At 44.4% G+C, this 27,592-nt stretch overlaps 1 protein-coding gene across 1 annotated transcript in view; it reads right to left on the bottom strand.

Moving 5' to 3' along the window:
- Positions 1-27,592, bottom strand: part of LOC311228197 (uncharacterized protein) — a 465,049-nt gene that overhangs the window by 248,207 nt on the left and 189,250 nt on the right. The window contains exons 10-14 of the mRNA XM_084314108.1: positions 25,722-25,828; positions 11,704-13,354; positions 6,656-6,829; positions 6,347-6,520; positions 6,039-6,212 (exon numbers count right to left, since the gene is read on the bottom strand). Of these exons, the coding sequence (XP_084170234.1) occupies positions 6,039-6,212; positions 6,347-6,520; positions 6,656-6,829; positions 11,704-13,354; positions 25,722-25,828 (2,280 nt within the window). The remainder of the gene's footprint in view (positions 1-6,038; positions 6,213-6,346; positions 6,521-6,655; positions 6,830-11,703; positions 13,355-25,721; positions 25,829-27,592) is intronic.

The raw sequence follows: 27,592 nt of genomic DNA, 5'->3' as shown, positions 1-27,592 counted from the left end.
GGCCTTTTGCCTTGCGCTGCTACGGGGGACTGAGAGGAGGCTCCTCGGCTCCATTAAGTCCCCCCTCTCCAACAGGCGCACCGCGCCGTGATTCGCTAATCAGGTAATCACTCTGATGGGTATTTAGTGACAGGTGCGTCCGGAAGCGGACGCCCAAACATGGGCAGCGCCCAGCCATTGGGTCGCCACATAGCGCCCATCAATCACCAAGCCCAGGGGTGGCTTGGGGTTGCCACAGTACCCCCCCTCCAGCTCCGACCGTCGGGGAAGAGCGTCCGACGCCCAACAGGCATCCTTCCTGGAGAGGGCGTCTGCGTTGCCATGCGCCACCCCTGACCTGTGAATGACAGAAAAGTTAAATGACTGTAACTCCAGAAACCATCGAGTCACCCTGGCATTGGTCCCCTTTGTCTTGGCCATCCAGACTAGGGGGGCGTGATCCGTCACCAGCGTGAAACGCCTCCCCAGCAGATAATAGCGGAGCGTCTCCAGTGCCCACTTAATTGCCAGACCTTCGCGCTCCACCGCAGAATAGTTGCGCTCGTGTGGCAGCAGCTTCCTGCTCACATATAAAATCGGATGTTCCTCACCCTCCAGTTGCTGGGAGAGGACCGCTCCCAGTCCCACCTCTGATGCGTCTGTTTGTACCGTCATCTCCTTGTCGAAGTTCGGGGAGATCAGCACCGGTCCCGAACAGAGGGCAGTCTTGAGGTCCTCGAACGCCGCCTCCGCCTCCGGTGTCCACTTCACCGTGAACGGCCGCCGCGCCTGGGTCAGATCTGTGAGGGGAGCAGCGCGAGCAGCAAAGTTAGGGATAAACCTCCTATAATAGCTCGCTAGCCCATTAAATGTCCTGACCTGCTTCTTGGTTAAAGGGCGAGGCCACTCCCTTATTGCATCAATCTTCCTCTTCTGCGGTTTCACATTGCCCCGGCCTATTGTGAACCCCAGGTACTCTGCCTCTTCTAATCCCAGCCTGCATTTCTTTGGGTTGGCGGTGAGACCCGCCTCCCGGAGGGCCCCCAACACCGCTCTCACCTTTTGGAGGTGGGTGTCCCAATCTGACGAGTGGATGATAATGTCATCGAGATATGCGGCTGCATACTCCCGATGGGGCCGTAGTACTCCGTCCATCAGCCTCTGAAAGGTAGATGGCGCCCCATGCAGGCCAAACGGGAGAACTTTATAATGGAACAGCCCATCTGGGGTGGAGAAAGCCGTCTTCTCCCTTGAGGCGGGGGCCAGAGGGACTTGCCAATAACCCTTCGTTAGGTCTAGTGTCGTGATAAATCTGGCCAGGCCCAGTCTGTCAATGAGCTCATCCACTCTAGGCATGGGATAGGCGTCAAACTTTGAAATTTCATTAAGCTTCCTGAAATCATTACAGAACCTGGTTGTTGAGTCGGGTTTTGGCACTAAAACAATAGGACTGGACCACCCGCTATGAGACTCCTCAATTACTCCCATCTCCAGCATGACCCGCACTTCTCTTCTGACTGCCTCTCTTTTTGCCTCTGGGATACGATAGGGCTTCAGCTTTACCTTGTCTCCCGGGCTGGTAATGATGTGGTGCTGGGCCAATGTGGTGCGGCCCGGCGTGGCCGAGAACACGTCCCGGTTCTGTTGGACCAGCTCCCGAAGCTCCTGCCGCTGGGTCGGGGACAACTGTTCCCCGATGGGAACATCGGCCGCCTCTGCCACCTGCTGCGCAAAAGGGGGAAGAGGGGGGGGCGAGAGCAACACATCCCGGGCATGCCATTTCTTCAACAGGTTAACATGGTATAACTGTCGATGCTTCCTACGGTCGGGCTGGTGGACCTTGTAGTTGACAAGACCCACTTTCTCGATTATGTCGTAGGGTCCCTGCCATTTGGCTAGGAATTTGCACTCTGCTGTCGGTACCAGTACTAGGACTCGGTCCCCCACATTAAACTCCCGTGGCTGTGCGCCCCGGTCATAAATGCGCTTCTGTGCGTCTTGGGCCTGTTGCATGTGTTCTCTCACCACTGGCCAGAGCGCCTTCATCCTGTCTCTCATTACCTGCACATGCTCTATGAGAGACCGGTGGGGCGACGGCTGTTCCTCCCAAATCTCCTTTGCGATGTCCAGGAGACCCCGCGGCTTGCGGGCGTAGAGCAGCTCAAATGGCGAGAAGCCAGTGGAGGCCTGTGGGACCTCACGCACAGAGAACATCAGAAAGGGCAACAACTGATCCCAATTCTTCCCATCCTTCTCCATCACCTTCCTTAGCATGCTTTTCAGGGTCTTGTTAAAGCGCTCGCACAGTCCATCCGTCTGTGGATGGTATATGGAGGTTCGTAGCTGTTCCACTTTCATTAGTTTGCACATTTCTTTCATGACCCGCGACATAAAGCACGAGCCCTGATCCGTGAGAATAGAGTCGGCAATTCCCACCCGACTAAACAAATGAAAGAGCTCCCGTGCCACAATTTTGGCCGTCACCGTGCGTAACGGGATGGCTTCGGGGTAACGGGTAGCATAATCTATGATTACCAGTATATACTGGTGGCCTCGGGACGATTTAACTAGAGGGCCCACTACGTCGAGGGCAATTCTTGAGAATGGGGTCTCAATGATGGGCAGCGGGATCAGAGGACTTTTATATTGTACCTTTGGTGCTGCGCGTTGACACTCTGGGCAGCTCCGGCAATAGTCCTCTACCGCTCTCTTCATGCCCGGCCAATGGAAACGCGCCCTTATGCGCTCCATGGTTTTGTCCACGCCCAGGTGCGCTCCGAGGATATGTGAATGCGCCAGCTGGAGTACAGTGGGAATAAAGAACTTCGGTACCAGCAATAGATCCCTAACCTCATCATTCTTTTTTACAACTTGGTACAGCAACTGTCTTTTTATTGCAAAGTGAGGATATGGCAGGTTACTCACCCCCTCCACGGGATTTCCATCTATGGTCTTGATATTCGCCCGGGCCTGTGTTAGGTTTGGGTCTTCCAGCTGGGCCGTTCCGAACTGACCCGCCAGGTCCCTCCCCACCTCGTCCGCCTGGGGGAACTCCGCAAAGGGGTCCTCGTCACTGTTATCCGTCTCGGGGCCCGCTTGGGGCGCTGGCGCGTCGTCACCCACACCTGATGCCGTCTCTGTCTCACTCCCCGGTATATCCAGGGGTTCCGGCGCGTCGTCACCTACATCTGAGGCCGTCTCAGTCTCACTCCCCGTTACGTTCAGAGCACACACCTTCGGCTGACGTAACCCTTTCTTCTTCCTCGGTTTACCCGTAGAGGGTGGGGTGCGCGGGGAGATGACGGCTGAGCACAGCTGGCGATACAGGGGGCAGTCTCGACCAATCAGCAGCGCTACCGGCAGGTTAGGTATGACGCCGGCTGTCATCGAGCAGACCCCCTTGGTGGTTGTCAGGGTGATCGGCGCTGTAGGATACAACTTTGTGTCCCCGTGCACACAGGACACTGACACTTGCGGAGCCTCTGCGTCGCAGTGTGCCAAATGGGGCTGAACCAGCGTTATGGCACTACCCGAGTCCAGGAGCGCTACGGCATCTTTGTCGTTGACGCGCACGGGTAAAAGTGTCGCCGATGTTTCCTTATGGGCCCAACAGGCTGCGCCATAGTTGCACGTCTTTCCGCGGGGGTCTGAAGCTGCCGCCGATGGCATGGACACATCCCGGCCTGGGCAGTTCCACGAGAGATGCCCGGGCTCGCCGCAGTCGTAGCAGCGTCTTTGGTCCTGGTCGAACAGCGGTCTTCTTCGGGGTAGTTCGGGCTCACCTGCGTTCCCTACCCGGCCCCTTGGGCTGGGCTCGTCGGGACCCCTCCTTGTTCTCGGCCGCTCTGGCTTTTCCCCTCGCCCCCCTTTGAGTAACTCCCGCGTTACCTGGTGGGCCTCCACAATATTCACCAGCTGCTCCACGGAGCGGGGGTCCGCTTGACTCGCCTGCTTCTTCGAGTCATAGGGGAGGGCTCTGACAAAGCGGTCCATAACAATCCGTTCCAAAACCGTGGGCCCTCCGGGGTCAGTCATTAGCCAGGCTCGGCTTGTGCGGACCAGGTCGTGCATCTGGGAGCGCGGGGAGGCCTGTGCGTCATACACCCAGTCATGGAACCGCTGCGCGCGGGACTGCAGACTATGGCCGTACCGGGACAGAATTTCCTGCTTTAGCCGAGTGTAGTTCCCGGCTTGCTCCGGTGGCAGGTCCTGGTAGGCCTTTTGTGCATTACCCGACAGGAAGGGGGCCAGCAGTCCCCCCCAGTCGTCTTCGGGCCAGCCCTCCCGGCCGGCGGTGCGCTCAAACGCCAGGAGATAGGCTTCTATATCCTCCTGCTCCGTCAGCTTGGGGATGAAGCGCCCGGGGTTAGGCCGCGTCCCGGCGGCCCCTTCCTCCTGCCGGTGAGCGGCCATCCGCTGGAGCTCCGCGTGGATCATCCCCGTCTGTTTCCTCTGTTCGTGCAGGGCCTCTTCGTGCCGGGTCTGTTGTTCCATGCTCGCCTGTACAAGCTGCTGCACCAGCGCGTCCATGCTTTTTCCGTTATTAAATTTATATATATATATATATATATATATATATATATATATTTTTTTTTAATTTCTTTTATTCTATTCTGATAAAGTCTATTGTTGTTTATTCTGCACCCCTGATTGCCAGTAGACTATGCCCGCATTCTCCACCACTGTGGCAATTTCAGGTGTAGGGGTGGCAGAATAAACAACACACAGACAGGTTGCAGTTCCCAAAATCATACTCTTTATTTTCTTAGTCAAATAATAACGGTTTGCTGTCGGCCGGGCGGCGTCTCCGCTCTGTGGCCTTTTGCCTTGCGCTGCTACGGGGGACTGAGAGGAGGCTCCTCGGCTCCATTAAGTCCCCCCTCTCCAACAGGCGCACCGCGCCGTGATTCGCTAATCAGGTAATCACTCTGATGGGTATTTAGTGACAGGTGCGTCCGGAAGCGGACGCCCAAACATGGGCAGCGCCCAGCCATTGGGTCGCCACATAGCGCCCATCAATCACCAAGCCCAGGGGTGGCTTGGGGTTGCCACAGGATCAAGAGTAGATCTCAAGTCTCCGGGGTACAGCGTCTTTGGCAGAATGAGCATGGCGGGGAAAGACGTCCTACGGCGTTTTTGGCGACCATAGTGTTAAACATCAACTCAACGTCTACACTCTGTTGACGTTGAGCTAGTTTGCCCGACAGGAACATAAACAAACAATATGGTCCATGCGGAACCCTTATCCCCAACACATAGTTCCGTGTGTGAATTATGTTGAGCCACCACAAAAGATGAATTGTTTAAATGTATGTTTAATCCAGTAAGAATAGTACTAGGCTATATAACACACATCTGTGCAAGTAGATTACATTAACAAAACGTATTGCCCTTTCGACATGTAGCCTCCATATTCATGATCATGAAAGTTTATTTGGAAGTATTTTTTATTCTGTACTTAGTTTGAAAGTGGTCAGACAGTTCCCTCTGTGTGTAATACAGACAGTCTTCACACATTCTTAAATAACACTTACAGAAAAGCTCATGTGCGTGTGTGTGCACTGTAATAAAAGATGTTTTGTTTAAAAATATATATATATATTATGTACCGAATACCGTGATATACTGTGAAACCGTGGTATTTTCACCAAAGGTTATCGTACCCTCAAAATGTCATACCGGCACATGCCTAGTCTACACTACAGGCTACACTACTAGGTCTACAATATACTAAAGTTTAAGGCTACTTCCACTGTTTTACTGCATTACAGTAGTTATATAGTCGTTTCTATCAATACAAAAAATCTATTACATATATATTGTTGTGCTCCTTAGATTTTGGTGGGTGGTCCTACATTTTTGCTGGTGCTCCAAACTTTTTGAAGTTGGGAGCACCAGTGCTACAGAGTAAAAAAGTTTATTTCGAGCCCTGCCTATACACACACATAAGTTAAAACCACAGAGACACAAAGGTACTAGTATTTAACCAACACACCAAATGTACATATTTCCTATTCATCTGATGTTTTTAAATGTTTTTAAAAAGTGCCACATCCTACCCGAGAGTCTCCAGTCTCCAGTGTGGATCCTCCAGACCAGCAGAGAGCACCTTCACTCCTGAGTCTCCTGTGTGATTGTAGCTCAGATCCAGCTCTCTCAGTTGGGAGGGGTTGGAGCTCAGAGCCGAGACCAGATGAAGACAGCCTGCCTCTGTGACCAGACAGCCTGACAGTCTAAACACACACATTCAGATACACAGGTACTAATTATTCAACCAACACACCAAATGTACATATTTCTTTTTAATCTGATGTTTTTAAAAGATGTTTTAAATGGTTGTCTGTTGAACTGGTCCAGGAACACTGACCTGAGAGTCTGCAGTCTACAGTGTGGACTCCCCAGTCCAGCAGAGAGCAGCTTCACTCCTGAATCCTGCAGTTTGTTGTTACTCAGGTCCAGCTCTCTCAGACTGGAGGACTTGGAGCTGAGAACTGATGATAACGCCTTACAGCATTTCACTGTGAGGCTGTTTTGCTTCAACCTGAAGAAGAATAATAGAACAGTAGAGAATATAATAGAATATGGCTACAAATATGATGAGGAAGAACACAGACCAGAGAGAACAGCATAAAACTTCCATATAATATCAACATGGAATAGAACAGTTTAAACGGACCTGAGAGTCTGCAGTCTACAGTGTGGACGCCCCAGTCCAGCAGAGAGCAGCTTCACTCCTGAATCCTGCAGGTCGTTGTTACTCAGGTCCAGCTCTCTCAGGCTGGAGGACTTGGAGCTGAGAACTGAGGCCAGAGCTTCACAGCATCTCTCTGAGAGGCTACAGTCACCAAGTCTGGATATGCAATAGATACAATTAATTGTTGAAAAGTGGTGTATTATTTCTTAACACTTTAATCGCAGATGACGTGTTTAGACGTCATTCCTCGCCATGCTCATTCTGCCGAAGACGCCGTAACTCGTCTTTGATATCAATAATTCAAAAATCAGTGATCGAAATCATATTTCTCCTCCGGAGACATGAGATGTACTGGTGAGCTCCACTCAACTGTCTAACGGTTCAAGAGCGCCATCTGGTGGCCGATCGGCAGATCGGCCAAGAGGAAGGGCCAGCCAAACAGGAAGTGCTCATCCATAATCCGTCCGGGCACTCGCGATCGGTAGCCGGACTCCATCTCAACACACTGGATAATCAATCGCTCGCCCTAACTCAATAAACAACGTTATTTGGACGTATATAGTATTATACAACCTGGAAATGGTTCATCAGGATCAACATCCCATAATCGAAAACTGTCTACTCCACACTGATCGTCCAACGGCGCGAGGAAGATACGGTGAGTTTCAACGTTATTTTCTAACGTATTCTATACTAACTGATCTGATGATCATATGACCCACACTAGATGAATGGTATAACGTTGCCCACGGAATTATAAACGCCCCCTCGCCCATCCGGTCAATATCAGATGATACGTAGTAACTTCTAGAAGTACCTCCAGTTGAAATTTTTCATCTGGCAACGATCGCTACCAAACTGTATTTGATCATCAATATAATGCATTTGGAGCTATAAATCAAGTTCTGGAGAAAGCTGCAGAAAACGATAAAAACATACTTACATTTACATACTTATACTTTAGACCATATTTTAGTATGAATATGTGAATGAAAAAGTATATCGTTGCTACACCCTGAACAATGGATATAGGACATTGAATGGGCCATAATAATGGCAATTTAGCAATACAATTTAAAAAGTTATAGCCCTGCAAAGAAGGGGAACTTCTCCATAGACAAATAGAGCTGGCTAGGGATGGTAAATTATGAATTTGAACCATGGCGATCAAAGTGTTAACACTTTGATTGCCTAAGGTTAAATTCATGATATACCATCCGTTGCCAGCTCTATTTAACATGGAGAAGTTCCCCTTCTTTGCAGGGCTATAACTTTTTAAATTCTATTGCTAGATTGCCATTATTAGGGCCCATTCAAGGTCCTATATGTATTGTTCATGGTGTAGCAACGTTAAACGTTTTCATTCACATATTCATACTAAAATATGATCTAAAGTATAAGTATGTTTTCATCTCTTTCTGCAGCTTTCTCCAGAACGTGATTTATAGCCCCAAATGCATTATATTGATGATGAAATACAGTTTGGTAGGAATCTGTGCGAGATCAAAAATTTCAATTGGACGTACTTCTAGAAGTTTCTACGTATCATCTGATGATGACCGGATGGGCGGGGGATCGTTTATAATTTCGTGGGCAACGTTATACCATTCATCTAATGTGGGTCAAATGTTCATCATAGCAGTTTGATTGATTGATTGAAAACTTTATTAACAGATTGCAGAATGGGTACAATACAGTACAGCTCAATACACACAATTGTTAAGGGGATGCAGACCAGAGAAAGACTTTCGTCTTGTTTACATCAGGGTCCCCCATTTTCAATTCATCAGGACATATATGACATACATGACATACAGATAGTCAGTACTGCTACATCTATACATTTATGACATACCAGATTTGCAAATACAGTACTGTTTGTGATACAGAAGGAGTCAGGAAAAGGGAGTATATACATTTGACGTAGAAACTGTACATTGGAGGAGGTTGGGTGGGGGGGGTTGGGTACACTGGGATATTGACAACCATACTGGGTAATCTACATTGGAGGTGGTTGGGGGGGGGGGGGGGGGGCACACTGTATATACAAGCAAAACTGTACATTGAGGGGGGGGGGGGGGGGGGGGGACGACACTGTACAAACAAACAAAGTTGTACATTGGACTATTGACAAAACCATACTAGGTAAATTACTGTACATTGGAGGGGGTTGGGTTAGGATATTTACAGGGGCCAGTGTTGAATCGCAGTCTCCCGTAGGTGTCCCTTGAGAGAGGTTTTGAAAGTGGGTAGTGATCCACATTCCTTTACAGCTTTGGGTAGGGCGTTCCACATTGATGTGGCATAATTGCGAAACGTGTTTAGTCCCTTATTTGAGCCGAATCTGGGTTTAACATGATTTGTGGAGCTCCCTCTGGTGTTGTGATCGTAGGGCTGGGCGATAAAACGATAACGATAACTATCGCGATAAATTATTTCCTCGAAATAAACATGAAACGTGGTCGCAAAGTTTCGATATATCGATTTTCCAAGCTTGGATATGAGCACACGCACTAACAACCAATCGGTGAAGGAGATGGCCGATAGAGGAAGGAGACCCGGAAGGAGGTAGGACTCGGTAAACAAGGCTGGCTATGGCTAATTAGCTTGCACGCCGCTATTTCACAGGTTACCTGCCGAGTTGGTGTGTGTTTTGAATTCTGATGGTAACTGTTATAGTAGTGTGGGGTATACGGTGGACGTCGTTGCAATGAATTGGGCGGAACAGAGTATTTTAGGGTCATTTTTTAGTACATTGTCATGAAATACTCCGCTTGGAAACGAGGCTGGCTATGGCTAATTAGCTTGCACGCCGCTATTTCACAGGTTACCTGCCGAGTTGGTGTGTGTTTTGAATTCTGAGGGTAACTGTTATAGTAGTGTGGGGTATACGGTGGACGTCGTTGCAATGAATTGGGCGGAACAGAGTATTTTAGGGTCATTTTTTAGTACATTGTCATGAAATACTCCGCTTGGAAACGGGGCTGGCTATGGCTAATTAGCTTGCACGCCGCTATTTACATTTACATTTACATTTAGTCATTTAGCTGACGCTTTTATCCAAAGCGACTTACAAGTTCTGTACGACAAGACAGCAAGAAGGGTACAACTCTATCAGCTGAGTAACAATGTTCATCAAGTGTTGCGTATTTCACAGGTTACCTGCCGAGTTGGTGTGTGTTTTGAATTCTGAGGGTAACTGTTATAGTAGTGTGGGGTATACGGTGGACGTCGTTGCAATGAATTGGGCGGAACAGAGTATTTTAGGGTCATTTTTGAGTCATGAGATACTCCGCTTGAGATACTCCGCTCTGCTAACGTGCGCGGACTGATGACGACATCAATTCGACTCTCGAGACATTCACAGCAGCAAAACAAGTCAGCCCGCGTATCGGCGCCGGGCATAATAAGTTAATTAAACTTGACAGACATTATATCGACGATAATTATCGATATAGTTATATGAAAATAATTTTATAATTTTATCGCGATAACGTTTTTGGTCATATCGCCCAGCCCTATGTGATCGTGGTATTCACTGACCTTTGGGAAGTATTTTGACATGTACATGGGTACCTTGGTCGTGTAGTGTATCTTGTAGACCAGGCCCATTGCAAGTTGCTGTACTCTGTCGTCTACTCTAAGCCATCCTAGGTTGTCAAAGTGGGCAGGGGTGAGGTGGGTTCTAGGAGTAAGGTCAAGCAGTAGTCTGACCAGTTTGTTTTGAGATGTTTGTAATTTTGTTTTTAGCGCCTTTGAGGTGCTTTGGTACCATGAGGTGCAAGCATAGTCGTAGTACCCCTGAATGAGTGCTCCTGCCAGAGTCTTCAGGGTATTCTTGTTTACCAGAGAGGAGATCCGGTACAAGAATCGAGTTCGTTTGTTGACTTTTTTTATTACATTGGATGCCATTTTGTCACAGGAGAGATTAGCCTCTAGGATGGAACCCAGGTAGGTAATTTCATCTTTCCTTGTGACAATATTGTCACCCACTGTAACTGAGAAGCCGTCGGTCTTGCTGAGTTTGTTATTTGAACCGAAGAGAATGGACTCTGTTTTGCCCATGTGTAATGATAGTTTGTTATCAGCAAGCCATATGCAGATTCTGCCTAGTTCCGAGCTGAGGGTTTTTTCAACCTGTAACTTGTTCTTGTCAGAGACCAGCAGGGCTGAGTCGTCCGCAAACAGGAACAAGTTGCAGTCACAAGCTGACGACATGTCATTTGCATAAATTAGGAACAGTAGCGGTCCTAGTATGCTTCCTTGTGGAACACCACAGCTCACTGTGAGGGGGGGGGATAGGGTACCGTTTACCTCCACCATCTGTTCCCTCCCCTCAAGGTAGGATTGCATCCAGCTCACTGATAGACTATCAGTTAGTGTCGAACACGGTAATATTACACGCTAAAACTCACCCCAGTCTCCGCGGGCCGTTGGGCGATAAGCGTGGGGTAGACAGTTTTCCATTATGGGATGTCGAAATACCCGGTCCATTTCCAGGTTGTATAATAGTATATACGTCCAAATAACGTTGTTTATTGAGTTAGGGCGAGCGATCTATTATCGAGTGTTTCAAGATGGAGTCGCGGGAGCTATAGAGAGTGGCCGGAAGTAATATGGGTGATCAGCACTTCATCCACATGACTTCCTGTTTGGCGCTTCTGCCGATCGGCCACCAGATGGCGCTCTTGAACTGCTAGAGGGTTGAGAGGAGGCCAGTACTGTGTCTCAGGGCTGCGGAGGAAAAATATGATTTCGATCACAGATTTTTGAAATATTGATATTAAAGACGAGTTAGGGCATCCTCTGCAACTTTAGCATGGCTAGGAAAGACGCCTAAACACACTTTCGGCACTTAAAGTGTTAATACATAATAATAATAATAATAATAATAATAATAATAATAATAATAATAATAATAATAATAATAATAATAATAATAATAATAATAATAATAATAATAATAATAATAATAATAATAATAATAAGCATTAAGAGAATACAATGTATTAACATATAAATGTACCCACAGAGATATATTAGAGGCGTTGACCACTGGCAGCAGCCTCAGAAGAGCCTCCTCTGAAGCAGAGTATTTCTTCAGCTCAAACACGTCCAGCTCCTCTTCTGATGTCAGCAACACAAAGACCAGAGCTGACCACTGAGCAGGGGAGAGTTCTTCAGTGGAGAGCCTTCCTAAGCTCAGGTACTGTTGGATCTCTTTCACCAGAGAGTGGTCATTCAGCTCATTGGTCTCCAGTGAGAGACCCAGCAGGAAGCGGAGGAACAGGTCCAGGTGTCCATTCTCCCTCTGTAAGGCCTTGTCCACAGCAGATGTGTGTTTTACCAGCTTCGACCACCAGGAGGTTGACTCTGGTTCAGACAGTAGATTGACACCACTGTTCATGAATGAGAGAAAGACATGAAGAGCAGCTAGAAACTGCTGAATGCTCAGATGGACAAAGCTGAACACCTTCTCCTGGTGCAGCCCACTCTCTTCTCTGTAGAGCCGTGTGAACACTCCTGAGTACACCGAGGCTGCTCTGACATCAATGCCACACTCTGTCAGGTCTGCTTCATAGAAGATCATGTGGCCTTTCTCCAGCTGTTCAAAAGCCAGTTTTCCCAGAGACAGAATGATCTGAGTCGGAGTGCTCTCTTCATTCCAGTGTGGATCTGTCTCAACTCTCCCATGGTACTTCTTATTCCCCTGTATGGACTTAAACACCACAAAGTGTTCGTACATCTCAGTCAGGGTCTTTGGCAGCTCTCTTCTCTCATCTGTTCTCAGCATGTTCTCCAGAACTGTAGCAGTGATCCAACAGAAGACTGGGATGTGGCACATGATGTGGAGGCTCCTTGATGTCTTGATGTGCGAGATGATTCTGCTGGCCAGCTTCTCATCATCTCTGAATCTCTTCCTGAAGTACTCCTCCTTCTGTGGGTCAGTGAACCCCCGTACCTCCGTTACCATGTCAACACACTCAGGAGGAATCTGATTGGCTGCTGCAGGTCGGGAAGTTATCCAGATGAGAGCAGAGGGAAGCAGATGACCCTTGATTAGGTTTGTCAGCAGCACGTCCACTGAGGTTGGCTCTGTGACATCAGTCCAGACCTCATTGTGGTGGAAGTCTAGAGGAAGTCGACACTCATCCAGACCATCAAAGATGAACGCAACTGTGAATTCATCGTAGCTGCAGATTCCTGCTTGTTTGGTTTCCAAGGAGAAGTGATGAAGAAGTTCCACCAAGCTGTATTGTTTCCCCTTCAGTGGGTTCAGCTCTCTGAACGTGAATGGAAACATGAAGTGTACATGCTGGTGGGCTTTTCCTTCAGCCCAGTCCAGAGTGACCTTCTGTGTTAAGACTGTTTTACCAATGCCAGCCACTCCCTTTGTCATCACTGTTCGGTTTGCTTTATCCTGTCCAGATAAGGCTGTAAAGATGTATTTACTTTTAATCAGCGTTTCTGGGCTCACTGGTTTCCTGGATGCTGCTTGGATCTGTGTGACCTCATGTTCAGTGTTGACCTCTCCACTCCCTCCCCTTGAGATGTCGAGCTCTGCGTACATCTGATTCAGAAGGGTTGGGTTTCCTTCTTTAGCGATTCCCTCAAACAAACACTGGAACCTCGTCTTCAACCTAGATTTGAGTTTACGACGACACTTCACACGAAGTGTTTCTGAATGAAGATAGAAAACAGGACATCAATTAATGAATTCTATGGTAGATTTGAGTGCTAAGCATTTTATACCTACATTAACTAATCTAGTTTTATCAGAATAACCACTGGAAATGTCCATGTCTAACTGGGGAATATATACATTTACCAAGAATGTTTTGAATGTATAAGACTGAATTCGGTCGTTAATTGAGCGTTAATTTATCGTCATCATTAGGGCACAAGTATCTTGTGTTTTATTATAATGTACAGTGATACAGGTGTAAAGTAGGGCCCTATGGAATCAGCGATCGCAGAATCACGGAGCATTTCACAGAATTCTGAATTATCGCGGAATGGTGTGGAATTTGCTTAAATTATACATAAATCGGTTTTCATATAAATCAATCTTCACTACGACTCTAAAGCGGTGACGCTACACGGTCTACTACTGCATGGAGTGATGAAATTACAGCTACCAAATCCATTCCGGGACAACGGAACGCAGTAAATGAGTCTCTTTCTTTCTCTCTCTCAGAACGCAGTGCTCGCTCCGTAATAGTCAGACTTGCGTCTCTCTCTCTCTCTCTCCCTCCCTCTCTCTCAAGTAGCCAAACGTTAGTCCAAATATCCAGTTTGTTTTTATAGTGTGTGTTAGGGGTGGACGGTATGGTCTAAAATTTATATCACGGTATAATTTGAAGCATAGACGGTAACGGTATATATCACGGTATCATTGTTTTTGATTAACATTTTTTTTTTTTTTTTTTTTTTTTCTTTTTTTTATAAAAAATATATATTATATAATTAGACTTGTACTTGTATTATCTGCGAGACACGCAACAAGCTCCACTGTCTGTGTGTACTCTAGTAGCCTCCAGCTACGGCCAGGATTCTCCGGAGCTGCACCTGGACCTATACTCGAGTAGCCTCGAGCAGAGCTACGGCCAGGATTCTCCGGCGCTGCACCTGGACCCTATTGGTATAACGTTACTTAACCGTGCTCAGCAAGCCCTCAGCTCGAATACGCATCGAATCAGTGTTATAAGACATTGATATCAGGAGATATCTGTAGCTACTGCTATCCGGATATATAACGTTAATACAACGCCTCAGTGAATTATTTAGTTCAATGGGACATTTCGTTTTGAACGGTGAACTAACTTGCGCTAACTTGAGCTAACAGCTAACAGCTAACAGGTAGCATACACGTCTCTACTAGACTTTGTGGAGCGTTTGTTGATGTCAGGAGCTATCGGTAGCTGGCCGACTAGATACCGTTCGGTTAGACAATGCCTCATCATGTATTAAACTAAAAGTGAATAGTTGACTGGGTCATTTTGTAACAGTAGCTAAGCTAACGTTAGCTCAGGGAGACGCCGCCGTCCTCCCGTGTCCCGTCCCACTAGACTACTAAACCCGTGTTTACATGCGTGCGGTAGGGGCTGGCACGCCCACTGCGCGAAGCCTCCTAAATAACTTTTTCCAGTTCGCACATATCTATTATCTATGACTAATTCTATCTATTTTTAGGGGCAAATGTAGGGATGGGAATTGATCGGATTTTATCGATACGATTCCATTATCGATTCTGCTTATCAATTTGATTCTTTATCGATAGCCTTATCGATACCTGATCAATTTATAATTTACATAAATAAATTGGAAATGCAACAGAACTACATTTACATTTAGTCATTTAGCTGACGCTTTTATCCAAAGCGACTTACAAGTTCTGTACGACAAGCCATCAGGAAGGGCACAACTCTTATCAGCTGAGCAACAATGTTCATCAAAGTGTTGAGTGCTACAGTGTAGGTTAGTTTATTAGGACAAGTGCATGACCGTACGGTTAGTTAGGGTTAGATATATTTTTTTTTATTCAGATAATGGTTGAAGAAGTGCGTCTTTAGTCGACGGCGAAAGATTGGACGTGATTCGGCTGTCCTAACTGGGGTGGGTAGTTCATTCCACCATTGTGGGGCAAGGACTGAGAATAGGCGACTTCTCTTTGATGACCCTCCCGGAGCTTGGATAGGAGTAGGTCTGAGGCGGCCAGAAGATGCAGAGCGTAGGGGTCTAAGCTGGTTAGAATAACAACATGCAACTTGACATTTCTGATTGTCATTTATTGTTGAGCCCCCATGTCAGAAAAATACAAAAACTGTAAAAAATAAAACATTAACTATAGCCTACACTTAAATAAAATAATGTATTTGAGATTCTCTTACAATGTATTTATTTTTTTATTCTTAAACTAATTTAATCTATTGAATAACAGGTCGTTATTCCTCTGACTTCTGTCTCACACACACACACACACACACACACACACACACAGAGCTCCCTCCCCGGGCCCCTGTCCTATAAGGTATTGGCTTGTGTTGCTACACGGACACATTTGTATGTTGCACCACCACGGTACTTCCTGGCTTACAGAGTACAGAAGTAAACAAACACTCCCGTCTCTTATTATATGTGAACTAAAGAGTACAAGGTTTACACAACAGCCCCCACCTGCTGTTTTATTGTATTTGTACCTGTACTATCCGCTGTCAGCTGTTTATCTCTCTTTGTGAGCTTGATTAAATAGCGTTAGCTCACATTAGATAGCGTTAGCTCCGCGGCTAATTTTAGCTCACCCTCAACTAAATCAATGACTAGGTTCTAAAGCATTCAAGTAGTTTTCACTGCACATAGAAGTAGCCAAACAGCGGGAGCATTTCGGGAGCATATTACCAAAACCCAGGCAATTTCGAGCCCTTAAGGAATCAAATAGAGTCTGCCATGGCTACATGCTAACGTTATTGCGCAACTAGGAAAAACCTGGCAGCGATAATGGAATCGAAAGTCACGGGAGCCACACGGTTCCAGGCATCGGCCAATTAGGAACCGGTTCCCAACGGGAACCGGTTTTCGATTCCCATCCCTAGGCAAATGCGAGTGAAATAGTCGCGCTGTGGTTACATGACGTCATTGCTATTTTAGAGCTGCTCTACCGGTTACACGGTATAGTCAAAATCCATTCCGTAGAGCAAATTCATACCGTTTATACCGTATACCGTTTATACCGTCCACCCCTAGTGTGTGTGCAGATGAGGTCAGAGGAGTTTGATAGTATTTACTGAGGATGGCCAGATAATGTTGATATTTAAACTTAAAAAATTATAATATTTAAACTTAAAAAATAATTATACAGAGAGAAGCTTCAGCAAGTACAAAACTCTGCTGACCCGACGAAAGAGAATCCCTCACTTGAGGAAAACACAAAGCGCCGAACCCTTATGCATCACAATAGTGATGTCAGCCAGAGATGTGGAGAAGCATGAACCTTTAAAGGACATCTCTTTCAAAGAGATTACATTAGTTTAATTCTGATTTATTTTAAACAAATAATTATTTTGTATTATTTAGTTATTGCACTGCACTGGCAGTTTAACTGCATTGAACTGAACAAAAAAAATTCATTGAACTGCACTGGCACTGTTGTATGGCAGATGTGCCCTTATTAAAGTTACCAGTAGTTAAAAACATAATTTTGTATTGTTTTTTTTGTGGTTAAACTTAAATCCAAAGGAAAAAATACAAGTTAAATACAAGTTAAACTAGCGAAGAAGCGTCTCTTACTGCTCTCCAGAGACATATCATCATATTAAACTAGTGAAGACAGTCTCTTACTGCTCTCCAGGGACATATCATCATATTAAACTAGTGAAGACTAGGGATGGGTACCTTTCACATTTGAACCGATACCGGTACCGGTACCTGTGAATCGATACCGGTACCCAACGGTACCTTTTTTCGGTCCTTAATTTTTATTTTTATTTTTATTTAAAAAAATATTTTTTATTAATTTTTTTTTTACTTTTTTTTTTTTACTTTTTTTTTTTCATGTCAACGTTCACACGCACAATATATGCTTACCTAGGATTTGACTTGATTCAACAACAAAGCAGTCGGAGCAATGACAAGCCGAAAACTGTCGAAATTTAATTTACCTACCTCAGTCGTAAAAAAAAATCCAAACTTCAAATAACTACAATTTTGACAGTTTTCGGCTTGTCATTGCTCCGACTGCTTTGTTGTTGAATCAAGTCAAATCCTAGGTAAGCATATATTGTGCGTGTGAACGTTGACATGAAAAGAAAAAAGTAAAAAAAAAAAAAAAAAAAAAAAAAAAAAAATTTGGTTTCTCACTTGATTCGATACTCGGTAGTACCGACGTGTTTCGGTTCGGTACCTCAAAAGTACCGAATTCGGTACCCATCCCTAGTGAAGACAGAGTCTCTAACTGCTCTCTAGAGACATATCATGTTAAACTAGTGAAGACAGTCTCTTACTGCTCTCCAGAGACATATCATCATATTAAACTAGTGAAGACAGTCTCTTACTGCTCTCCAGAGACAGTCTCTTACTGCTCTCCAAAATAAAATACCCGAAAGACTAGTAGTATAGGGAGATGTAGTGGTTACATAATTGCTGTTTCTGGCCATTTCTAAATCGTCTCGTTTAAAACAAATAAAGCATCAACATTTGCATGGTTAAAAACGATGGTTCAAACATCCGTTCGAAAAACCCTGGCGAATGTTCGAATCCCAAAAACAGGCTTGGGGACAGCTCTAACTGGAGCTGAGCTGAATGTGTTAAAATAGACATAAACAAGTGAAGGATTGCACTTTGCGAGCTAACTGTAATACAATGTTATTTTTTACAATCATTTACATAACATCTTAAGAAATTACTAATGTGTATGGGAACTGACAAAAAATGTAATGGTAAAGGTAACACTTAAAATTAGGGATGCTCGATATTGGCTTTTTTACCGATACCGATATTCCGATATTGTCCAACTCTTAATTTCCGATACCGATACGATACCGATATCAACCGATACCGATATATGCAGGGTTTCCCCCCCAAAAAACGGAATAATTTCAGGTAACTAATAATTTCACTGGATGCATTCAAAAGGCTTTCTAAATGTAAGCATTATCTGTGCAAAATATGATCATTAAAAAAGTTAAAATTAACATACAAGTTGTTGAATTAAACCAACATGCATACTTTTGACAATAAATAAAATAAGAATTGGTTCTTACTTGCTTGCCTGGGTAAATAAAGATTTAAAAAAAAATATATATATATATTGTTTTTTTTTTTTTTTTTACCGATACCGATATTTTCCGATATCACATTTTACTGCCGATATCGGCCGATAATATCGGTCGGCCAATAATATCGGACATCCCTACTTAAAATGTATTATTGCAGCGGCAAAAGGCGCAGTGAAAAATTTTGGGTGCACCCAAATGATGTGCTGGTGCAACCAATGTAAAAAGTTAGTCTGGAGCCCTGCAAGTCCTTTCGACTGCAAACAATGATGGATGTAATTGTATTAACGTTATTGTGTGTTGTAGCTATATTATACATTCTGAATGGCATTAACGTTAGTTGGGTACTGTCATTGTATTTAGTTGGTTAGCTATTTAGCTAATGTTGATGATAGCATTGAATAGCATCAACGCTAGCTGGCTACAACGAATTTTCACAAGCTGGCTCGAGTTCTCATAGCCGTGAGTAATCGATCAATCGATTACTCACGCCCACCCCTACTATGCACACGCATCTGAGGGCCAAACACCCAGCAGACACCAACGTTGGGGCAGCGACATCCGAAGCCACAGAACAATAAGGTACATACAAAACTGAGGGGGCATAAAATGCCTGCTCTGTGTGCGTGTGGGCGAATTTTGAAGATAATTCGAATAGTGCCCAGTGATTTTCGAATAGCACTTTTGCTAGAAAGTCCCATCCCTACTACTAATATACCGTCTTTATACCTGTATCACTGTACATATTAATACTACAACTCTGTACATACATCCGATTAGTACAACACGCAGTAGAACTAAATTATATATTTTCTACCAAGTTTAATCACCTGTACATTGTATATTGCACTGTACTGTTACATTTGCACTCTGGTTGGATGACAAACTTCTTTTTGTTGTACTCTACTTGTGCTGTATAATGACAATACATTTGAATCTAATTTAAGATTCAGTTTATTATTAAGACCATGTTTATTCTATTACACTACTAATTAGGGGTGTAACGGTACACAGAAGCCACGGTTCGGTATGTACCTCGGTTTTGGGGTCACTGTTCGGTACAACAGGAAAAAAATAGAATGATTATTATATATTTATAATTATTATAATTATTATTATTAAATATAATATTTTTGTATTAAGTTATACTTAGTTCCACCTAGGCTTGCCGCGGTAGTCAGTCAGTGATAACGGTGTCATTCTTGTGTTCAGGAATCCACTTGAGTAAATGAATTGCCTAGTGCCCCCTCCCCCCACTGGTCTATACTTTCACTTCTAGAGTACATTTTACTTCACGTGAAGCAGAGACCTTGTTAGCCAACAATGGCAGAGGATTTATCAATATTTTGGATTTAAACACCGCAGCTTAACTGGAGGAGCTCAGAGGACCAGTCCAGATCAGAGAAAGCATGTTTGCGTTTTTTTCTCTCTCGAATCAACTGTGAAGGGAAAGTAGCGTTGGCACACGTTAGTGTGTGTGCGCGTGCGTGTGTGTCTTTCCATTGGTTAACATTATTAGGCGAACAAGAAAATAATGAATTTTCAGCCTTGTGTAATGACCCTGCTGCTGTGTTACATTACAAACATATCATTCATTCATGGTTAGGGTTGGGCATCGTTTGGATTTGAACAATTCCGGTTCCGATTCTCCATATCGATTCCTGTTCTAAATGATTCTCGATTCCGATTCTTTGAGGTGCAGGTCAAAACAGGTCACAGCTTATTTCGCAGGATTTTTTTTTTTTTTGAAAATAAAAAAAAAAAGTTCATACTATTCACATTTGACTTGATACAGTTTAATTTGGTTGATGTAGTGTAACTAGGGTATTAATTAACAAAGTTTATTTAAAAAAAATTCATGATATACCATCCCTTGCCAGCTCTATTTGTCTATGGAGAAGTTCCCCTTCTTTGCAGGGCTATAACTTTTTAAATTCTATTGCTAGATTGCCATTATTAGGGCCCATTCAATGTCCTATATGTATTGTTCAGGGTGTATGAACGTTAAACTTTTTCATTCACATATTCATACTAGAATATGGTCTAAAGTATAAGTATGTTTTTATCTTTTTCTGCAGCTTTCTCCAGAACGTGATTTATAGCTCCAAATGCATTATATTGATGATGAAATACAGTTTGATAGCGATCTGTGCCAGATACAAAATTTCAACTGGAGGTACTTCTGGAAGTTACTACACGTCATCTGATGTTGACCGGATGGGCGAGGGGGCGTTTATAATTCCGTGGGCAGCATTATACCATTCATCTAATGTGGGTCATATGTTCATCAGATCAGTTAGTATCGAACGCGGTAATATTACGTGCTAAAACTCACCCCAGTCTCCTCGGGCCGTTGGGCGATCAGCGTGGGGTAGACAGTTTTCCATTATGGGATGTCGAAATACCCGGTCCATTTCCAGGTTGTATAATAGTATATACGTCCAAATCATGTTGTTTATCGAGTTATTGGCAACGGATCGCTATGTATTGTGTCGAGCTCGAGTCCCGGGACCTATAGCGAGTGCCTGGAAGTAATATGGGTGATCACCACTTCATCCACATGACTTCCTGTTTGGCGCTTCTGCCGATCGGCCACCAGATGGCGCTCTTGAACCGCTAGAGGATTGAGAGGAGCTCAGAACTGTGTGTGAAGGCTGCAGAGGGGAAATATGATTCCGATCACAGATTTTTGAAATATTGATATTAAAGACGAGTTAGGGCGTCCTCGGCAACTTGAGCATGGCTAGGAAAGACGCCTAAACACGTTTTCGGCACTTAAAGTGTTAAGAATCAAAATTAAGAATCGAAATGCAAATAACCAGAACCGGAAGTTAGGAACTGGTACCTATTAGAACCGGTTTTCGGTGCCCAACCCTATTCATGGTTTTATTTTCAGCGACACCTGTAGTAAGGGGGAGGGGAGGAAACAGCCCAGTGCAGAGTGTGCAGTTAATTTGTTGTCGGCTTGTCATCCTGCCTTTACAAGCTTCAACGTTTTATTCATCATCTAAATGTGGCAATACAAGCTTGATATTCAATGTTAAATTAATGACCTTCTGTGTTAAGACTGTTAGTAAGCCAGTGTAAAGTAAAGTAAAGATATTGGGCCTCATGCATGAAGCGATATAAGAACAGATTTTGTTCTTAACTAGCATTTCCTCTTACTTTGTTCTTACCTGGGATTCAGCAAAGTTTTCTTATTGTTGCTTTTTTCTCAGGCAAGAACAAATTATAAGAGTGGTCGAGAGCACTCGTACCGAAATAAGAAATTCTTACCCAGATGAGTAACATTTAAAAAAGCCTAACATTCATAATAATAATACATACATAAGATTTATATAGCGCTTTTCCTAATTCTCAAAGACACTTTACAAAACAAACAATATAATACAATACAGTTTTAGTAGATAAAATAAAAAGATATATATAAAATGGTGAGAGAGGAAGGAGTTCATGGGTTGAAAGCAAACCATTGGTCAATTGCCCCCAAATACAGTACCCCCAAATACGACTTTATAAACCCATGCTGAACTTTTCAATAATTATTATTATTATAACTTATTGCGTGCGTTCTGCTTCTGAAATGGATTATATATTGCTGTTAGAAGAACAGTTAGATGCTGGCTGCCCAGGCCGTACGCATATAACGCATATTTACAACCTCTCCTATCCTCTCTTCCCTTCTCTGTATAGATGAAGATGTAGCAGTACTGTCTATCTGTATGTCATGCATGTCATATATGTTATGATGAATTGAAAATGGGGGACCCCGATGTAAACAAGACGAAAGTCTTTCTCTGGTCTGCATCCCCTTAACAATTGTGTGTATTGAGCTGTACTGTATTGTACCAATTCTGCAATCTGTTAATAAAATGTTCAATCAATCAAAACTCTGCTCCACTCCACACCTAAAGTTCTGAGCGCACTCGGAGTTTTAGCCACGGACATTTCAGAGAGAGATGACATCTCTCTCTGAAAGGAGAGAGCATATGGATCAGCGGCATATGATTGGTTCTTGACAAGCGCGCAGCCAGTCGTTCAGTATTGACAAAGCCTACTTTTGACAGATTTATTTCACACTATACAGTACGTATTAGTACAAGTATAAGCCTTTATTTGTCATCAGATTACCGTTAACACACACACACACACACACACACACATGCGATAAGCGACCCACAGGAACACACACACATGCACTGAGTTGCAAGTCGTGAGACGCGTGTGTGTCATTTTGAGATCGCAAAGCGCTTCCTGTTGAATATATCAGACAGGGATCAGATGGCGAAACTCGGCTGTTTTACACCAGCCTCATTCGCCTTATAAGGAGATATGTGGGCGTGTCTGTATGCAAATTAATTTAGCGCAAACACACTTGAGTTTAAGAATGAGTGGGATTCGGGCGGCTACGTGGCGTAGTGGGCAAGGCGCTCGCCACGAATGCGGAGACGCTGGGCTCGCCTGTTCGAGCCCAGCGCTCCACATTGCTTTCAGTTTAGCTGGTCGTTCATACTAATACACATTGGCCGTATTAGGGGGTGGGAAACTGATGGGTGGGGATCGGGCGTTGTGGACAGCGACTCCTACAGGTCGGTTGGTGCGCCTGCGCAGTAGAATCAGGAAGTGTCGGGGGCAGCGTGAGCCTCCCACGCGTTACTCCTCGCCACTGAGAAATCGAGCTGCGCAGGTGAAAAGATGCGACTGCTGTTACCTCAAGTACCGGAGGGGACTTGTGCTATGTATGACTTAGTCCACATTGCAGCCGGCTTCGTGACAGGGGAGGGTTGAATTGGATGATACGAAATTGGGATGGGAGAAAATATAGAAAAATTGGAGAAAAAGTGGATCAAAAAAAAAGAATGAGTGGGATTCATCATGCAAATCTCCTGGGTACGCACAGATTTTGACGTTAAGAACGGCTTGATGAATGTGGCGGTGGCTTTTCTTATTGTTCTCTTAACAGACAGGTAAGCAAACATAAGAAAAATAATAAGAGAGTATTGTTGAATGAGGCCCATTGAACATACATTTGTCAAATGTGCAACCCTAGTTTCACCTAGTGGTATGAGACGTATTCTTCGTATGCCTGGATGTACCGTAACGCCCATACCGTAAATTCACGTGACGAATACACGTACCTAGGCCTGCCACGATAACACATTTTGCTGGGCGATTAATTGCCCCCGAAAATATCACGATAAGCGATATTATTGCGACCGGTTCGAGATATTTTTTTTTTGATAAATGTATTTCCAAAAAGTTCTCAATTTTCTTTAAAAAATTCACTAATATAATGATAATAGCATAATAATGCAAGGACACCGTTTCAAAGTGCAATAAACTTTTATTTAACATTGGAAGACATTTTAAATAATAAATATCCTAAATAAAAAAAATGCTCAGTTTGATTGTTTATTATAAAACAAACTGAAACTGGAAACAAGCCCTCTGTCTGGCTTTTTGTGTCATCCTTTTAACATTTATTATTTTGAAGCCCACCTCTCCGTCTTTTCCGGTGTTTTAGACTTTTATTTTGAAGCCCACCGACAGGAGCGGAAGTATTGTTGTTAATTCTTGTTATTATCCTAGCAGCCAACTTGTCTCGTCCGGTTCTGTGTTTTTGAGCTAATGATAAAACAAATGTTGAGATTGTTGGTGAACAACTAACTTTAGGTTAGTTTTAACGTTAGCTACTAACGTTAGATGCAGCTACTACAGGCAATCAACGATGAGGAGGAAGCGTCAAAGCCGTATATAATAGAATAGCCGTGGTGCATAGGCACGAGAGCGCAACTCGATTACCTGTTGCTGTTATAATAAATTAATTCATGTTTAACTTGTCCCCGTGTCCAGTCCTTTGACTAGCCCCACCCATTCATTGTAAACAATGACGCATGTAATTGTATTAACGTTATTCTGTGTTGTAGCTATGCTATACGTTGTATTTCGTTTGTTAGCTATTTAGCTAATGTTGTTAGCATTGAATGAGCATCAACGAACGCTAGATCTTTCATCTTTATTTAGCAGTCCAGTTTCTCCGGGCAGTAGCGAGTAACTACTTGGGTCTAAAAACAGCTAACGTTACACTACAAATAACGCTACTTGGTTAAAAGGAGCAACACTACAGGCCATGTGAGCGGATCGGAGCGTGAGCGGCGCGGGGCGCGGAGGGGGCGGTTTTGACGTGAGCGAGGAGTGGGTTTTAAAATGAGTCGGCGCGACGTCCGGAGCGGGAGTTCTCCTCCGCTCCAATCCACTCCAGGCCGCTCACAGTGGTTTAACACTGTTGATGTAATATATACATGCAGTACAATGCCAAAGCAACAGATGGCGATGTACAAACATGAAGGCCATTTTCAACCAATGAGAAGGGTTCAGGCTTCGTCACTGTAGACACGCCCACCATAGATATCTATGACGCCCACACTCACTCCTGTTAGAAAAGGTATCGACGCCATTGTTGTTGACGTTAGCTTACATGCTAACGTTAATGGCAGCGACCATAGCATTGTGGCTCGGCTAGCCTATCATCGCTTAATAGAACTAGTGAATGGATAAACAACGTTATTTAACATTGCAGAATGGCTACAATTACAATGCGGCTCAATACAAACAATTGTTAAGGGGCCCAGGGGGTGTAGACTGTTGTAGTTTGAGCTCATTTACACCATGCTCCAAAAAAGAAAAAGAAAAACTGCCGAGCGATCTGGCGCGGGGAGCGCTCGATTCAAGGTGAGTGGGGAGCGAGCGGAGAGCGACTTGGGGGCGGGGTCAACATGAGCGATTAGCGGAGCGGACCAAGCTTTAAAGAGCGAAGAGCGGATTTCTCGGCCGCGCCGATCCGCTCACGTGGCCTACAACACTATTGAGAAATGTAGTTAAGCTATATGTGGCATTGCTATAGGCGAGCTCCCGTGCTGTGCTCTGTAGTAAGGCCAGCGGCCCCCCACACGGAGAGTGACTGACGAGGGGTACTGGTTCCGCCTCATTAAAACAAATGCGCAAATAGCAATTAATCGCGCCCGTCAAAATCATTGCATTCATTTTAATTATCGCGCCGATTAATCGATTTATTGCTTATCGCGGCAGGCCTACACGTACCGTTACACCCCTACTACTAATACACTATATCAACAACATCTGAGGAAAGTGTCAATTCAATCACAGATGTGAAACTCTCAGAAAACATACATGGTAAACAGTACAGCATGCAGAGCACTGGTCCCTTATAGAAATACATCTGGAACTGAGAGACTGAATATGTCATGAGATCTGACCTCTCTTGTGACTGGTGTCCATCTTTGAAGTTGGTTTATCCATGGACCAGTCACTCTTTATGAACACACAGCTGGGTACAGGGGAGACTGGTCTCTCCTGATGGAACCTGAACAAAGACAGATGATCACAGATAGAACATAGATACACACTATGGGCACTTTGCGCTCGTCTGCAACCATACAAACTCTGAACTCTGACTCCATTGCCTGCACCCTAGGCTGTGTTACTCATTAAACATTTTGAAATATTAAATTGCAAATATAATCAATTGTTGTAGATTTTTCTGGTAAATTAATAGTTTAGATTAATCAACTATGCTTATTTTATGTCTCCACGTTATGCATTGCTCTTGATCGGCCAATTTTGTGCTAATTTTATGCCTGTCTTTTTTTACTGCTGTGAAGCACTTTGAGCTGCAACTCTTGTATGAAAGGTTCTATACAAATAAAGTTTAATTATTAAGGCATTTGTTTGCTTCATTAAAGTGTGGATTTATAAGTGTTCTCTAGTGCCCTTTGTCCGCTTTACGGTGGTGGTAAGTTAACCTAACTAAGTGGTTGTAGCTACGGCTGTGGGGGTGCTGGAGACATGATCCAATAGAGAAAGTGCCGATCGACTGGAGATTGGTATCTCCGTGTTCAGGAGATTATTAAGAAAGTATATTGGATCAAGGTACCCATGTACTAAATGTCGAAATCCATCCCAAAGGTCAGTGAATACCACGCCCAGAACACCAGAGGGAGTTCCACAAATCACGTGCAACCCAGATTCGGCACAAACAAGGGACTAAACACATTTCGCAAATTATGCCACAACAATGTGGAACAGCCGTAAAAAGATGTGAATCCCTACAGACATTCAAAACCGCTCTTAAAGAGCACCTACGGGAGGCTGCAATTTGAAACTGGCCACCATCCAAACCCCCTGTACTGTATATTTGCATATTATCGTATATGTCACAAATGTAACAGTACTATTATGTCATGTATGTCCCTATGTCATAAATGCCATGCATGTCATAAATGTCACTATGAATTGTGGGGGACCCTGATGTAAACAAGACGCAAGTCTTTCTCTGGTCTGCATCCCCTTAACAATTGTGTGTATTGAGCTGTACTGTATTGTACCCATTCTGCAATCTGTTAATAAAGTTTCATGTCCCCCCCCCCCCATGTGACCCGGAAGTGCAGTGCTCTCTGCTCGCTGGCTAACATCGAGCGGCTAGCTGTTGATAATGCTATCCAACCAGGCAACTCGCTTTTACATTGAAATGAGTCATTGGTATTTTCACAAACACACAGCAACATGTACAAAGCAATAACGGTAGCAACCAAACGAACCCCCCAACTGTCCACATTGTCACCTGCATTGTTCTGCACCGTAGTAGAGTACAGGGGAGCGTTCTCCTAACTACTGGTTACAACTAGCCGCACTTCGGGCTAATAATTCCCCACAGTAAACCAGGAAACCGTTCTCTAAGGGACTGTGCATTTGTTTCGGTTTGCAGGGTCGACAACAGCTCTCTATTCTGAATGTTGTTGACTAACGTTCCACACACATGAAGTTCGACCTCTCTCTGTCGTTCCCGCGGACTGCGACTCTGACCACTGAGACATCCCACAATGCATCACTCTTCCTCTTCTTCTTCTTCTTCTTCTTCTTCTTGTAATTTCCGGCAGTCTAGACACCTTCCGGCGTATTGCTGCCTAACTGAGTAGGGTCGAGCTGCAGACTCGGAGCCTCGAGGTCCAGATTGGTACTTCCGACCGCCACAGGACTTCCGACCGCCACAGGACTAATGCGGAAGTATCTCGAAGTACGTCTGACGTATCTCGAATTACGTCTGACGTTTCTCTACGTTAGCTAAGCG

This window comes from Notolepis coatsorum (assembly GCF_963971535.1).
Source record: "Notolepis coatsorum genome assembly, chromosome: 5".
Lineage (NCBI taxonomy): Eukaryota > Metazoa > Chordata > Actinopteri > Aulopiformes > Paralepididae > Notolepis > Notolepis coatsorum.
The sequence above is the reverse complement of the archived record's forward strand: the minus strand, read 5'-3'. Positions and strand labels throughout refer to the sequence as shown.